General features: G+C 38.0%; 1 protein-coding gene across 1 annotated transcript; it reads left to right on the top strand.

Annotated features, from left to right (window-relative positions):
- Positions 1–50: 50 nt before the first annotated feature.
- Positions 51–13,923, top strand: LOC105437346 (ATP synthase mitochondrial F1 complex assembly factor 1-like). The gene is made up of 10 exons (XM_030996282.1): positions 51–277; positions 7,942–8,032; positions 8,486–8,539; positions 9,066–9,128; positions 9,527–9,577; positions 9,826–9,873; positions 10,946–11,041; positions 11,315–11,381; positions 11,549–11,589; positions 12,259–13,923. The coding sequence occupies exons 1-10, from the start codon at positions 75–77 to the stop codon at positions 12,421–12,423; spliced, it is 879 nt and encodes a 292-aa protein (XP_030852142.1). The 5' UTR covers positions 51–74; the 3' UTR covers positions 12,424–13,923.
- Positions 13,924–16,640: the final 2,717 nt, after the last annotated feature.

Here is a 16,640-nt window from a genome sequence, read left to right as displayed (position 1 = left end):
GCATAACGGTACGGTAGCACAGTACCGAGCTCTACGGAACTGTGAGCACTTTTAGGCCCTCTATCGGTGATTGCATGATAATAAAAATGGCAGCCTCCATGCGAGTCATGTTTCAGCACAATATCAACAAGTTTTTGCTTACTCCCGCATCATGGAGACCAGTTGCAAGGACACTGAATGTATCTTATGCCCACAGTAGCAAGGCAGATGAAGATTCGTCTATCGACAAAAATCCCTTCTACGAGAAATACGCAGACAAGTTAAAGAAATTGCAGAGGTAAGTAAATTATAAAAAACATTTTGGAAATTGTAGCCCCAGTGGGCAGTATCAGTAAATAAAATGTGTTTTCACCTTTTGTTTGAATTGTTTTCTTTGACTGTCTATATTTATAAGCAATTAATGAGTTTATTTCAAAGATTTAATTCATCATTGTCATTCGATTACAGACTTTTGTTAATGATAATGAATAGTCTAGATCCTATTATTATTAATTAGGTCTAGACTATTTTTGATAATAGGTCTAGATCTAGACCGAAAGCTTCAGTCTCTATAATCGTCGGTTGTTCCACTGAGACTACGTCTGGCTCCACTAGACCTCCGGTTATAGAGACTGAACGACTGCCTATGCCAGCCTGTGTTGAACTTATTCCGCTAGATTTTAGCCGCTAGGCCCCTCCCACAAACTTGCCACGGCCGTATTGTTATGCCCCCAAAATCCCCCAAAATGTCATTTTACCTCGTTCATTTCCAATTTTAAATTAGGCCTAGGCTATAATACATCGGTTCCACTTACTAACTTGATTGGTATTATCCGTTTAATGGTCCCTTTTAAGGAAATTATCGGTCAAAATCGACATCCATGTTGAAAATCTTGCAAGCCGTGTTAAACTCTCGCTGCCGTCAATCTCATCCCTTGTAGTCTACGCCGAAGGCAAAATGATTATGAAGGAAAAACTGTGCGCCATCTACACGTTCGTAATGGCGTTATCACAGTAAGTCCGAGCGGACGATCGGACGTGCTTTTCAGAAGCTCTCTAGGAGCTTGTAGATTTCTTGTAGATTTCTTGTAGAATTTTGCCAATATTGTTAAAAATTGCCTCAATACCGGATATAGTTGGGACTGTTTTGCTTCTTTATACTGTTGAACTTTGGATTGAAACTATAGTGGATTCATACAAGCCTATACTTAGGATCAGAGTCAAAAGGTAAGCAAGTCTTGTGGGCTACTAACACATACCGCACCCTTAATTACACGGTAGACTGCACACAATTGAATTTCCCGCCCTTTTCAGGCAACCAACCAGGTCATGGCCGGAGTGACAAACACCGGCCAGGGCGAAGAGCCACCTCTTTTACAACCCAATGAAGAAGATGAATTTCGAACTGTAAATTACTCTCGTAGGGAGCAAAAACCGAGAAATAAACGCAGGCGCGAAGGAAGCATTGCAATTGAAAATCTTTCAATGAGAACAGAATCCTCTTCCTCAGAAGACCAAAATACAACCCAGAACCGCCAATCGGAACTCAAAGTCTTAATTACCCCCATAGATAAATCAAAATCGCTAAAGAATGTGAATCCCATTACTATAGCTAGAAATATCCGTGAAGCTTGTCCAAACCCTGTGGAATTTATCAAACCCACAGCCCAAGGTCTCCTTATCAAATGCAAAAACCAGAAACAAGTAAAAGCACTATCTCAAATTAGTAACATAGGAACCACCCCAGTAAAAGTTGCAGAAAAGCAGCAAGTTGTGAGAGGGGTCATATATGGAGTACCTACAGAAATGACTGATGACGAAATTCTCAATGAATTGAAACACCAAGGAGTAATTGATGTAAAAAGAATCATGAAAAGGTCCAAATCAAATGTAAAATCAATTGAAATTGAAGAAAGCAGACCCAATTTTATCCCAATGAGGAGTGTTATTATAGCATTCAACCGTACAAACCTCCCCAGCAACATAACAATGTGCTATCAACATTTTGAGGTTAAACTATACATTCCCCCCGTTTTGAGGTGCTTTCAATGCCAACGCTACGGCCACGGCATAGCTCAATGCAAAGCAAAGATGAGATGCGTCAGATGCGGGGAAGACCACAAATTTGAGGAATGTAACCGAAAAGAAAGACCGATATGTATAAATTGTGGTGGGAACCATTCAGCAGCCTTTGACGGCTGTCTTGAAGCTAAGAAAGCCAAAAAGATACAAATAGTAAAAGTCAAAAACAATCTTTCATACGCACAAGCTGCAAAAATACAGTCGGAGCAAGAAAAAGCACAGCAGAAACCACAAGCCAACCTCCCTGAATCACATCCCTCCCTCGATGTCAACTCAGATAACCTCCCTCTTCCTCCCCGACCAGTGAGGTCATCCACAGCAATCCGCCCTGAAAACGCCACCCCGCAACTTGATCCCCAGCCCTGGAACACCCCGCTGCAAAAAAAACGCACAGAGCAGTAAATTAATAGATAAGGATGGAAAAACTGAAGTAAAACTAGAAGCCCTCCCTCGAGGTAACCTAGTAACATTAATGAGTGATGAGCAAATAATCTCTTTCATTACGCAACTTGTTCTCATTTTTACGGATGGAAAATCCGAGAAGGAGATTTCATCCTTAGTGAAAGTGGCAGCTGAGAGACTGCTCAAACAAAGAGTAAAACATGACGCTAAAGATGTACTGGTATAGCATAGTAATGATGATGACAGCGCTAACCATATTACAATGGAACGCGCAGGGACTTCTTAATCACGGTCCTGAACTTATAAAATACTTAGATTCATATAAAGATGTAAAGTACCATTTAATTTGTGTTCAGGAAACATGGTTCAATGATGATAGAATATTGCAAATCCCTGAATATACATGTTTTATTAGAAACAGGGAAAATCAATCTAAAGGAGGGTGTGCCATTTATGTACATGGTTCCATCAACTATGAATATCCTGTCAATGACGAAGAATTCGAAATACAACATATTAAAGTTCATGTTGCTGGATCAAAAATCTCCATAATCAATTTCTATAACCCTTGCAAAAAATTAAACGAGATTGTTTTGAACAGGATGATTAACAAACTAGAATACAATCTATTCCTTATAGTTGGGGATTTCAACTCACATAATCCTGTGTGGGGTAGTGCAAAGATAGACCAAAATGGGCACACAATTGAAAATTTCACACATGACAATAACTTTATAATTTTAAACGACGGAAGAGGAACCAGAATAGATCCACGCACTGGGAAAATGTCATGTTTGGATCTTAGCATCACCTCCCCCAAACTATCTTGCCTATGCTCGTGGGAAGTTTTGCGGCACACCCTTGGTAGTGACCATTTTCCCATCTCCACCCAGATATTATTGGACCGAGCAGGGAAAGTAAACAGCAACAGCGAGAAGATAAACGAGGAAACAACTTGGTCTTTTAAAAATTTTGATTGGAACACTTTTGCCGAAAAATGTGAACATAAAATTGAACATAGTGGCAACTATTCCGACCCTACGAAAATGTATAAATGTTTTATGAAAAGTTTGTCAGAGACTATTAAAGAAATAATGCCCCAGAGGGGAAAGAAAAAACATGACCCTGTACCTTGGTGGACAAAAGACTGTACACAAAGTATCAAAGAAAGAAACAGGGCTAATAATAGATTAAAAAGACACATTTCAATAGAAAATCTAAATACATATTTGAAGAAAAAATCAGAGGTACAAAAAACTCTACGCCAAGCAGAACGAAATTACTGGCAAGAATTTTGCTCAAGACTCAACCGCTTTGTACCAGAATCAGCGGTATGGTTTACCATTAAACGGTTAAAGGGGGTATCTGTCAAAAAAACAAAAAACATGTCAGTCCTGATAGAAAATGAAAAAGAAATCACATGTAACAGTGAAAAGACTGAGGCTTTCTCTAAGTTCTTCCAATCAATTAGTAATGTTAAAGAATGTCCAGAAATAAAAGAAAACAAAAATGTTGAGCAACAAGTCACGAAATCACTGAAGCGGGGAATGGAGCATATCTTGAATGAACCATTCACTCTTTTTGAATTGCAAAAAACTCTAAACACATGTAAACAATCAGCTCCTGGAAAAGACAAGATCCCTTATCAGGTTTACCAAAAACTTCCTCAGAAAGCAAAACAATATATGCTAAAGGTCATGAACTTGATATGGGATACGGGTAGCATACCTCCCAGTCTGAAACACTCTATCCTAATACCTGTGTTAAAACAGAATAAAGACCCCCGAAAGGTATCGTCGTACCGACCCATAGCACTTTCCTCATGTTTTGCCAAGATACTAGAACGGATTGTGAAGAATAGACTCCAATGGTATGTAGAAAAGAACAATATACTTCCTCCCCTCATGACTGGCTTTCGTAGTAAACGTGGGGTCACGGATAACATTGTACTTTTAGAGAATGCTATCCAAAGAAGCATTAATGTTGGTGAATATACTTTAGCAATCTTTCTCGATATTGAAAAGGCATATGACAGACTTTGTATCAAAGGCCTTATTTACAAACTATCAGTACATGGTATTACAGGTAATATGCTCGAGTTTCTCTATAACTATCTGAAAGAGCGGACTTTCCAAGTAAAGATTGGTAAAGAAGAATCAAAATTATATGAAATGTACAACAGCCTCCCCCAGGGGAGTGTCTTAAGTCCTATATTGTATAATATCATGATGAGTGATATTCCAACAGATGAATTAATCACCACATCTATTTATGCTGATGACTGTGTCATCTGGATGTCAGGTAATAACATAGAAAGTATTTCAAACAGAATACAGTGCTATCTGAACACATTGAGTGAATGGTTTACTAAATGGGGCTTTCGCCTTTCACAGAGTAAATCCTTTCCAGTGTTATTTACTAAAAACAATAAAGCAAAATACCCAGAACTGAAATTAAACAACGACGCACTTTTATTCCAATCAAAGAAGCATTTCCTAGGACTTATATTTGACAAAAGACTTTCATGGAAGACGCACATAGATGCCGTAGTCCTTAGATGTAAAAAGAAACTGAACATTCTTAGGTGCCTTACTGGGACTACATGGGGAAGCTCCTCGAAATCCCTGCTAATGGTATATAGAGCATTGATAAGATCGTTATTAGATTTTGGTTGTGAAGCCTATGACAGTGCGGCTCAAAGTATAAAGAAATCACTTGACTCCATTCAATATCAAGCCTTGAGAATTTGTGCGGGAGCTCTTCCTCTTACATCATTAGATTCACTACAAGTTGAACTAGGTGAAATGCCCTTAGACTTAAGAAGACAGATGCTGGCGGACAGATTCAGACAAAAGATTGAAATGCATCGAGATCACCCTGTCATATTAAACGTTAAGCCCAGCTGGCAAATGGAACTTTTGAAGCTCCAAAAGAATAACAAGCCATTTGGATGCAGAACAGAACTAATGAAACATTGTACTATCGAACCTTACACTATACCTAGTTTCCCCCCTTGGAAAATTAATGCTCCAAAAGTGTCGATAGAATTAAGCGAAATAGTGAACAAACATGAAAACCCATCTTATTTACGTCAACGCAGTTTAGAATTGATCAGTACCAAATGGCCAATACAACTACACATCTATACAGATGGGTCAAAGGTTCCAAGTTTTGGAATAAGTTCTGCTTCTTTTTATGTACCAGCATTCTCCTTTCAACAAGCCAAACGATTGGCGGATCACACCTCATCTTTCAGAGCCGAATTGGCTGCAATTGTCCTTGCGCTTAATTGGCTAGAGAACATTAATGTGTATGTTGGCATTGTTATTTTTTGTGATTCCGTAAGCGCCCTGCTCGCCATAAAGGATGAAAAAGATATTACATTTGTAACTGAAATTATTACATTAAGTACAAAATTATCGTATCAAGGAAAACACATACACTTAGAATGGATTCCTAGCCATTGTGGTGTACACGGAAATGAAATGGCAGATTTTTATGCAAAATCTGCTTTACAAAATAACATTGAAATTTGTAATAAATTATCCTTTTCTGAAATAAAGAGTATTATTACCAGCAAGTATATAAAACTCTGGCAAGACAGATGGAATAATTCTGATAGATCTCTTAGACATATACTGCCTACAGTAAATCAACCATATGAATGTAAGTTGAACAGATTTGAAGAAAGTATTCTCCATAGATTAAGAATAGGAGTGATAGGTTTGAACTTAGATCTCTTCAGATTGAATATACACTCGACAGGCCATTGCAATAACTGCATAGGACGTACTGAAACTGTAAACCACTTTCTCACTGAATGCCCAAAGTACATAATAGAAAGAGCTATGTTACTCGTAGAAACTGATTTATCACATCCACAGGAAATCATGACACTACTTAAACTTTCAGAAATAGTTAAACAAAAAGCAATAGTTCGCTTCGTTTTAAGAACAAAGCGGCTGTATCCAAACAATTAAATTGTTGTTGAGTTTTTTTTTTTTTTTTTTTTTTTTTTTTTTTTTTTCTTTCTTCTTCTTATCTTCTCTTTTCCTTTTTCTTGCACCAATAAAGCCCACAATACTTGTAACTAATTTGACCATTTACTTTTCTAACAATTCGGTGATCACCTCCAACATCACATGCTAGCTGGCACCCCCTCACCTATGCCGGAGTGACCTAGGTTAAAACCGAAAGTCTGCGAAATATACCTCAAAGACTGGTAAGATGGCATTTTGAAAAGGGTGGGGGTAAGTGCGAAGTACACATGTGCATACGTGAGGTGATATTTGAACGCGCACGTGCGCGTAAACACAAGTACGTACGTTTAGTTTTAGTTTATAGGCGTTTTTTATTCACAACTTGCTAGGCCGTCGTCTCTTTCCAAAATTATTAATTTATTGAATTTTCTCTCTAAAAAAAGTTATAGAGTCTAAAAGGAAAAAAAGAGGAAGAAAAGAGGATGGAAGGAGAAAGAATCCTAAAAATAGTCATTTATGACATGAAATTGTACATATATGTATATATATAAATAATTCATAAAATAGTGTGTGGCAAAAATAGTCAACTGTGACTGATTGCCAAACAAAAACAAATCAAGAAGAAGAAGAAGACGGCAGCGAAAGTTTAACACGGCTTGCAAGATTTTCAACATGAATGTCGATTTTGACCGATAATTTCCTTAAAAGGGACCATTAAACGGATAATACCAATCAAGTTAGTAAGTGGAACCGATGTATTATAGCCTAGGCCTAATTTAAAATTGGAAATGAACGAGGTAAAATGACATTTTGGGGGATTTTGGGGGCATAACAATACGGCCGTGGCAAGTTTGTGGGAGGGGCCTAGCGGCTAAAATCTAGCGGAATAAGTTCAACACAGGCTGGCATAGGCAGTCGTTCAGTCTCTATAACCGGAGGTCTAGTGGAGCCAGACGTAGTCTCAGTGGAACAACCGACGATTATAGAGACTGAAGCTTTCGGTCTAGTCTAGATCTAGATCTAGTATTATTGTTGTTATTTATTTATAAATTATTATTATTATCATGTCTACTCTAGACCTTTTATTTATATAAATTAGGTCGTTGGCATGGTATTTACTTATGATGTTATGCATGTTTACGTATTTTGCTTTAAAATTAATCCAACGATGAACCATGAACTACACACTTCACATGCACTTCATGGCACTTGATCCCCTGCTTGCAACTACCGATACTCGCCTCACCCCACGCCCCCCCCCCCCTCACCCCATCTCAATAAGGCTTCCTCAGCTCAGCTCACCTGTGTGAGCTGCTACACTCATCAATTATCAAGTAACGATGTGCAGTGCCTATTCATTAATCAGTTGGGATGTCTTGATGCTTGAATTAGGTCTTAGCAGGGATTTAACCTGGACTTAAGTTAGTTAGCTCTTGAAAATACATTGATTTAATTTGATGTAAATAAATTTGTGAATTGGACCCTTCTTGTTCTGCAGTTCTAACCCTGAGGAATACCAAAGACGTCTTCATTTGATGAGAGAATCTGTAAAGAAAAAGGAAGATGTCACTCAAGAGCAAACTCCCACAGTGAGTATTTCATGGGTAGATCACACATCTTCTATCCCATTCTCCTCCTTCTCCTCCTCCTCCTCCCCCTCCTCCTCCCTCCCCTCCTCCTCCCTCCCCTCCTCCTCCCTCCCCTCCTCCCCCTCCTCCTCCTCCTCCTCCTCCTCCTCCTCCTCCTCCTCATCCTCCTTCTTTTCTATTTAGTCTACAACCAATATACAAAGTTTACCCTTTCTATGTTAAACATTCACATTTTATTGTTATATTGATGTACTTTTTGTTTGGATGATAAACTTCAAACTTCAGAGTCTTCAGACCCTGCTTTGTGAATTAAACTAGATTAAAAAATGTTTCCGGCATGCACACCTACATGTAGCTACCCTCTGTGAAGTTTTCAAAACCGTGCTGTTATTTTTTTTCTTCATGTCTTTCACTTTCAATTCCATGCTGTTTTTTGTTGTTGTATTTTTACAGCTATCAGATCAGCCAAGGCCGAAGTTAATGTCTGGAACCAGTGGAGAAGAGAAGGTAAAAACAAAAATTTAAGAAGATTGTTAGTGATTTGAATAGTAAAAAAAGTAGTTTGCTATAAAATCTTGAAGTATACTATTGTCAACCAGTAATCTCTTGAAAGTCAAGATCATCATGTCATTATATCAGGGAGTGGAGATTGTGCACACAGTGTGTGTGGGCAAGCACTGAATCCAACGACTGGGGTAATAGTATATTTGTAAAGGGCTTAGAGACATTGTATTAAGCGCTATATAAAAGCTAAGTATTATAAATATATATATCTTAGGCTAATTTTAAATTGTAGATCTATGGATTTTGAAAATAAAAAGTGAAAAGAGAAGTTTAATACATGACTCACTTTCTTCAATGTATTGCTTCCCTCTCACTGTAACCCCCCCCCCTCTCTCTCTCTCACCCCCTCCCCCTGGCCCTTATCTATTGTATTCCATGTCCCTCTTCTCTTGTACTCATCTTCCCTTCTTTCTTTCTATCCATCCTTTGTTTTATCCATCCTTCTCTCTATCCATCACACTATATTCAGGGATTGGACTCTGTGGTCAAGGTAGATCTACTAAGAAAACATTCTGCAGAAGAAATAACAGAGGTGAGAAGAACACACTTTTTGTTGGTCAAATGTTACAGGATGAAAATGAAAGGGTAATGATGGAATGTCAAAATAGAATTTCTTAAAATACACATGCACAACAGGGCAACCTGGGTTGTTTGCTTGCATTGGACTATAATTACGTACCATTGTTGATAACATTTATATTGAAAGTAATCTACTTTTCTACAATGATACATTTCTTAACCTTAAATACACTCTACATGCTCCAAGCAAAATCTAGTTTTGAAATGCTCAGTTCTTATTATTACCAACTCTGTTAATCCTTAACATAAATATTAAAAATGTGATTGAAAAAAAATATTTGAATTGGCTTATTCAGTGTGAAATCATGTAATAATCATCTGTATTTTATGTTGAAAACCTTTCTTTTTCAGATATGGAAAGGCTTCCACCGTGAAAAGGATTTCATTTGCGCAGTCATACCTGTAAGTATACATGATTCATTTCTAACTTGATTTACTTTAAATTAGATAAAAAGTTCCTGAGATGTGTAAGTCATTGGCTCAGAATGTAAATTGCCCTTTAATTTTCTATGACAAATGATGCATTTTCCTAGTGCAGGTGTATTATTGTTGTGTATCTTAACCTTTAGCTGACTGCAAGTTTGTATTGCTAACATGATGTGACTTTTAAAAATATCTTTTTCTTTCTCTTCATCCCTTTTGTATTACAGAAAGAAACCTATGCTAAAATACAGCAGAAGGCAAAAGAGTTTCCTATGGTAAGACAGAGGGACAAGCTGGACAGAGAGAGAGAGAGAGAGAGAGAGAGAGAGAGAGAGAGAGAGAGAAAGAGAGCGAGCAAGAGAGAGAGAGAGAGATAAAAGAGAGTAATAGATAGATAGAAATGGTGAAAGAGAGAGAAATGAGGGAGCACGTTCAACAAATCCATCTACCCGCTGAATATGAAAAGAACTACCGGTAGCTGTGTTACCCCCACATTCTGTAAAATATCAATTGAGAACAAATGTGCAGCTTGTTTACGCAGCTGACATGTTTAATAGTGCAATACAACAATACAACGATATAGAGTGATCGCGGTAGAGGTTTACGGTACACCATGTGTAAAGTCCTAGAAGGACTAAGGAAAGTGGATAGAAAATAGAAGTGAAATGGAAAGGCGAGAAAGTGGAGGTTGGAAGGAAGAGTATCTTTCGGAAGTGAGTATAGTCCTGAAAAGGACTGTAAACCAGAAAGTTGTAGACAGGATGAGAAGTTTGAGTAGAAGACTGGATTGAGTTGGAGAGTTGAGTAGAGTTGCAGAGCAGGAGCAGGAGAGTAGACTCGACGTTTCGGACAGGTTGACTGTCCGTCTTCAGGAGTGTTGACTGTCCGTCTTCACTCACTCCTGAAGACGGACAGTCAACCTGTCCGAAACGTCGAGTCTACTCTATTTTCTATCCACTTTCCTTAGTCCTTCTAGGACTTTACACATGGTGTACCGTAAACCTCTACTGCGATTATTCATACCACCATGCAAACCTTCAAACATCTTCTGATATAGAGTGAGTGAGAGAGAGAAAGAGAGAGAGAGAGAGAGAGAGAGAGAGGGGGGGGGGAGGGAGGGAGTAAATTCTCTACATGTATTTCATTTTTGTGGTATGAGTGTTATAAATTGAAATAATGGCTAGGTTGGTGTCTGAACAATTGGCTCATTTGATCATCCTTATTGTGTTGTTTTTCATCAGATAACCTCAAAACATACACAAAAAATTAAGTTTTATTTATCATAGTCCCAGATATTTACAATCTAAATGATTAAATGGTATTACTTTTCTTGATTTTGTGAACCAGTTCCTGTATCCACTACCTAGGGATGAAGGGTACGAGTTCTTCTTTGCCCAATTCTTCATTGACAGCTGTTACTTCACCTCGGTCATTAATTATCAGGTAAGTTCTTATTATTATTATTAATATTATTAAATATTTGGCGTCACTTGTGTCTGGAGATCTCGGCCATGGATTGACAAAATTAATAACTTAAACTCGGCAATTAAAAAGAGTAATTCTACACAAATATAGATATGGAACTCAAATTTTTGTTTTAATAATCACCTAATTAAGTGCCCTTTGGAACATGTTCATTACAAGAATATTACTAAGAGAGTGGTAGGTCTTATTCAAGCTAACATTAATTCAGAACAACTTTTTGATTTATTTCAGGCGTACCAAGAAAATGCTCCAGCACTTCTGACTCTCACTCACTACACCGAGCTACAAGAAGAAAAAGGTACTGTTCCTTTCATCAATTCAGAAATTCAGCAATGTAGCATTGGCTATACTCATTTGTGATGGGGTGCAAGTGGACTTTTAAAAAGTTTTGTAATGAAAGAATAATCTGATTTTGAATATAATTACGTGTATTTATTTTACTGAATGTTTTTATTTTATCCACAGGAATTGTACTGATGAGGGGAGAGTTGGACACAAAATATTTGGTAAGTTTGTTGTAAAAAAAGAGTGACATTTTTGTACTGCACGCCCCCACTGGCAGCTAAGCTGGTCCTAGAACCATTTTATGTTGATGTAGTGTTCTGTTTACCGGTAGCTGCTTGTACATCACTCTGCATATCTCAAGCACCACTTAATACAGAGGTGAACTTTGACCTTGGCACCACCGAAGATCACCTCAGAAAAATAAAGTTATTCGATTTAGGGGTACAGCATTTAAAGTAGGAAAAAGATTTATATGCAAACAGGAATATTAGTTTCCTCCATGACAACCCCAAAATAAGACGGCAAAAAGGATGAAAAAAGACAGAAAACAAAAAAAAACACTATGTATCAAACTCTTTCATTTGTATATCGAGGGGTCAGTGGCACAAAGACGTAACTCCATTTTGGCCATTTTGAGAAAAAGTGGTTTATGTGTTACCGAGCACTTGGGCCTTAATAAGGAGTTAATTCATGTTTCACTAGCCATTGATTTCAATGGGGTGTTTCGGTGGAGTTAAGTCTTTGTGTTTCCTGGAAAGCCCACATTTTTCTGAACATTTTGATATCATTTTGGCAAAATATGGAGTTTCGTCTTTGTGTCAATGAACCCGCGATATCTTCCATTGTCATCCTACATGTCACTTTTCTATTTTTGTTTGTGTTGTTTTTAGACCGTTCAGCAAGCCCAGTTCTTTGCCAATGAAGTCCAGCTCTACTATGCTTCAGATGACGCAGACAGATTGCGGTTGCTAAGGGATTTCAACAAGAGACCAGCCGATTTTAAGCATGCGGACCTGATAGATCAGCTATCAAACACAACCGTCAACTTGAGCTAACCAACTTTAATCAAGACAATTGAGAGATTTTTGGATGAAAAGTATTCCAAAGACAAAAAGGCAACTTGTAATGGTGATAACAATCTTCAAGTATTTCAACGATGACATATTTTTAGTTTGATGCAGATGGAATGTGTTTTCTAAGGAACTACATTGTACAGAAAGAGAAATTAACTGATTTCAAACATATGATCCTGATAGATCAGCTCTCCAAAACGTGAGTCGACCTGAGTTTGCCAGACTCGTTGAACAACAAAGAGATGTTCTGTTGCACCGACAAGGTTTTAAGACAGAAGAAGATGACCTTCATTGTGAGATGTGATGTATAATGGATGTCCAAAACAAAAGATTTCAACCAGAGACCAGGGACCCGTTTCACAAAGCCTTTTTTCAATGACAAATGACAGATAACCACTCAGAAGCAAGGATTTCAGTAGCTTACACCAACAAGAGGGCATAGTCTCAAGCTTGCAAAGCCGAGGTGTAGGACAAATGTAAGGAAGAACACATTTAGTCACAGAGTGATTGACGACTGGAACTCTCTGCCTGAAGTAGCAGTTCAGGCTCCCACCATAGATGCCTTCAAAACCAGGCTTGATCATTGCTGGAAGGAACAGTGTCATATCTCTCAATACTCGAACTGATTTCTTTAATTTCTTAATTTTCTTTCCTCCTGGGACAAGATGCAACCTCTTGCCCCTCTGCCTCCCTTGTATATACCGGTAGTGAGAATTATCATTAAAGAGAACGAGTACAAGAAGATAGACCTGGAAGCTTGACTGCTGTCTCAGCATTCTTCCAGTATTTGCGGTAACGTAAAGGTAAAGTAAAGACTGTCATTTGTCACTCGGATGACAAGTTTTGTGAAACGGGACCCAGACAAGTAGAAGCATGTGAATATGATGGGTTAGCTTTCCAAAACAGTGGTCAATCTGGGTTATCCAGACTTGTCTGACAATGATGGGATGCTTTGCTGCATTGAAATGGCCTCAGGACAGAAAAAGGAAGGTATGTTGAGAGGATGGCAGATGTTCGACTTGAACAGTAAGTTTTACTGAGCTGGTCGACACTGGATGATCAGTGTTTATGATGCTGGTTTTGTTCAAACACTCATGTCTTACACTCTGTGATGCTCCTAGTGATCCATCGTCATTACCCAATTCATAGCCGAGCAGCCAGATAAGTTGCGCTCTTGCATATCTGGTGCCCATGTACACTTGGATGCAGAGTGGCAAATATGGATTAATGTCTTGCCAAAGCTCTAATCAACCCTTTGATTAAAGGTCAAGAGAATATACCACTCTACCGTGACACCTCCTCAAGATGTGTTTTGAACAAGACTGTCCCTCAGATAGGATGTTAAATGGAGGCCCCATGAACAGGAGTGCAGCCAACTATGCATGTGAAGCAGGGTTTTTTCATCCCCTTTCTCTCTCCATTTCCCTCAGCCTCACTCTCTGTCCCCCTCCCCTTACTCTCTGTCCCCTCCCCCTCATTCCCTGTCCCCCTCCCCCTCCCCCTCACTCTCTTTCCCCCCTCCCCCTCGCTTTTTTCCCCTCCCCCTCGCTCTTTCCCCTCCCCCTCGCTCTTTCCCCCTCCCCCTCGCTCTCTTTCCCCCTCTCTCTGGCTCTTTACCTCATAAACAAGTCCTATCATTCATTGTTACTGAATTTCACAGAGTGATATTTTTAGCACATCATGTAAATAATTTATTCATATCATGTTACAATGTTGTGCTCTTCAATAAAATACTTAAAATGAAATGCTTCACACACATCTAATGTAAAGTGTACTTTATCATGCCAATGTACCTCCACATCAATTAAAGCCCCACTGCACTACCCAAAGCTACTTGCGCCCTCCATGTAGCAAACAATGCCTAATCGGTGACCAATGGTCCCCCATGATGATCCCCCCTTTTTTTTTATGTTACTTGAGAGCTTATTTGATGAGATAATGAAGATCATAGTTACACAATCGAACTAAGACCTTAGGTACACCATCTTGTACAGAACACATGTGGGAGGTATGTCTTCATCAGCTCGAGATTGCCAAATAGCCCGGTATTTCTGATTTGAGAAATAGCCTAAAGTTACAAATCGCGTCTTCATCAGCTCGAGACTGGACCTCGAAGCTTGAGATATTTTGCTCAGAGTTCGCGCAGTGCGAGTCTTCGGGCTGGTAAAGATGCATCAGAAAAAAAGCAGGTTATTTGGCAATCTCGAGCTGGTGAAGACAGGCCTATGAATATAAAACATAACAAATCAAAAGTTGATTGATTAAACCGCAAACATGTGTAGCATTGGTAAACATGAATTTATATAAAGCCAAGGTTTATGATCTCATTGAAAGTAAATTGACTATTTCTTTGCTATGTTTCTTGGCATGCATTTGGTATATAAGTCACTGAAAGTATAAATTCATAATACATGCCCCATCATGTGGAAAGAGATTGTCAAATAACATAATTGTGCAAATAAGTTAAGTTGCAAATTTACTCTTAAGTAAGACTAACAACTACCAAGGCACACAAAACAAAATATACACCAGCCATCCACAGCATGAGTATGTCATTCATATCTTATTTAATATCATTTTCTCTAAAAATTAATAAACCTAAAGCATCTTGACTAAGTCAGGAAATTGATACATGATAAACGATCAATAAACAAACCAGAAACCAGACATTATCAAATGTGTAATTGCTGCAGAAGAAAATTATATATTCATGATGACAAATTAAGGTTGATGCATTATAATATGCACTGTAAAAAGACACAAATATTCATGTACAGATACATGCATCATGCACGAGTTGATTAAGAAATGTAGATCTTTTTTTTTTAAAGTACAGTGTCTTTCATAACTGAATGTACATGCAAGGTACCAGTAATGAATTGCATTTGCATGTTAGCATACATAGCATCAGCCACAACGTAATAAATACAATAATGCATGCAAGAAGACGACCTTTAAAATGCTTACAACTTGTGCATACCCTGTATGGTGACTGGTTAAAAATACAGTAAAACCTGTATATAAAGACCGCTCAAGGGAGACAAGAAAAGTGGGCTTTATAGGCAGGTGGTCTTCACATATAAGGTTCCTTTAGTACACGTTTCAGCAGAAATCCTTATGAAAGGGGGACAACAAATGTGGTCTTTATAGACAGGTGGTCACTATTAAAAGTAGGTTGAATAGCAGGACAGAATGGTGAAAAATTTTAACTCGCTTTGTACACTCGATTCACACACAGTTCAAGACTCAAGTATGGTTGAATTAAATTCATAAATACATGTATATCATATATACAAATGCATCAATGCCAATAACACCACTATTTGATCCTCCTACATCCATATGATATGGAATCAATCAGTTTGTTACTTCAGTAGACTACATGTATAAATGTATACACAGTATACATTTGATGCAAAACATCTTGTATAATGCAATAACTGAAATACATCGTCTGTGTAGAACCAGAAGATCATAGTATATGAACTAACACCAGAGTTGCCAACCTTGTACGATCAAAAAAGGAACCATGATGGCAAAAAAACAACTTATAACCATGCGCGTCACACTTCCAATGCAGAAATGTCCATTCCTCGTGCTGTTTTTTCCATACAAGCAAGAATTTTTTCCTTCTGTTATTTTGGTATTATCTGCATTTTATTCTTTTTGAGAATATTTTTCTCTTCAAGTATGTTTTAACCTAAGTTAGTTTTCTATTGAATTTGTGTTCAAATCAACATTCTAGGGCAGTTGTTTGATGTGCGGTGTGTAAAAAAAAAAAATTTAATAACGTATTTTATAAAGAAAAAATGTACTACCGTAATTTGGTGAAGAAAAAAAGGGAGTGATTCCGGCAAAAACGGAATGGTTGGCAGCTCTGTAATACTCTTCTGGCTCCAAACAGACAACATGTCTATGGCATATAAATTCATGCATGAAGCAACATGTTAAATGAGCAGATAAAAATGCACCACTGCACAAAATACTACACCTGGGACTAGGTGATATGTTAGGACAAGAGGTAGAAAGAGAGAGACACACACTTGACAACTAGATGTGAATTTTCCTATAGTTCAACTTGTACTGTTGAAACATAACACTCATGAATATCAAATTCATAATTAAGAAAGATTAACAATTATAGGTTGACAATTTTATTTATAATAAGTTCTTGTGTAAGCTCGAAAGAACATCAAAAT

This window comes from Strongylocentrotus purpuratus, unplaced genomic scaffold, assembly GCF_000002235.5.
Source record: "Strongylocentrotus purpuratus isolate Spur 01 unplaced genomic scaffold, Spur_5.0 spur5_contig_855, whole genome shotgun sequence".
Taxonomy (NCBI): Eukaryota; Metazoa; Echinodermata; class Echinoidea; order Camarodonta; family Strongylocentrotidae; genus Strongylocentrotus; species Strongylocentrotus purpuratus.
Note: the sequence above shows the minus strand (reverse complement) of the source record. Positions and strands in the feature narration are given on the sequence as shown.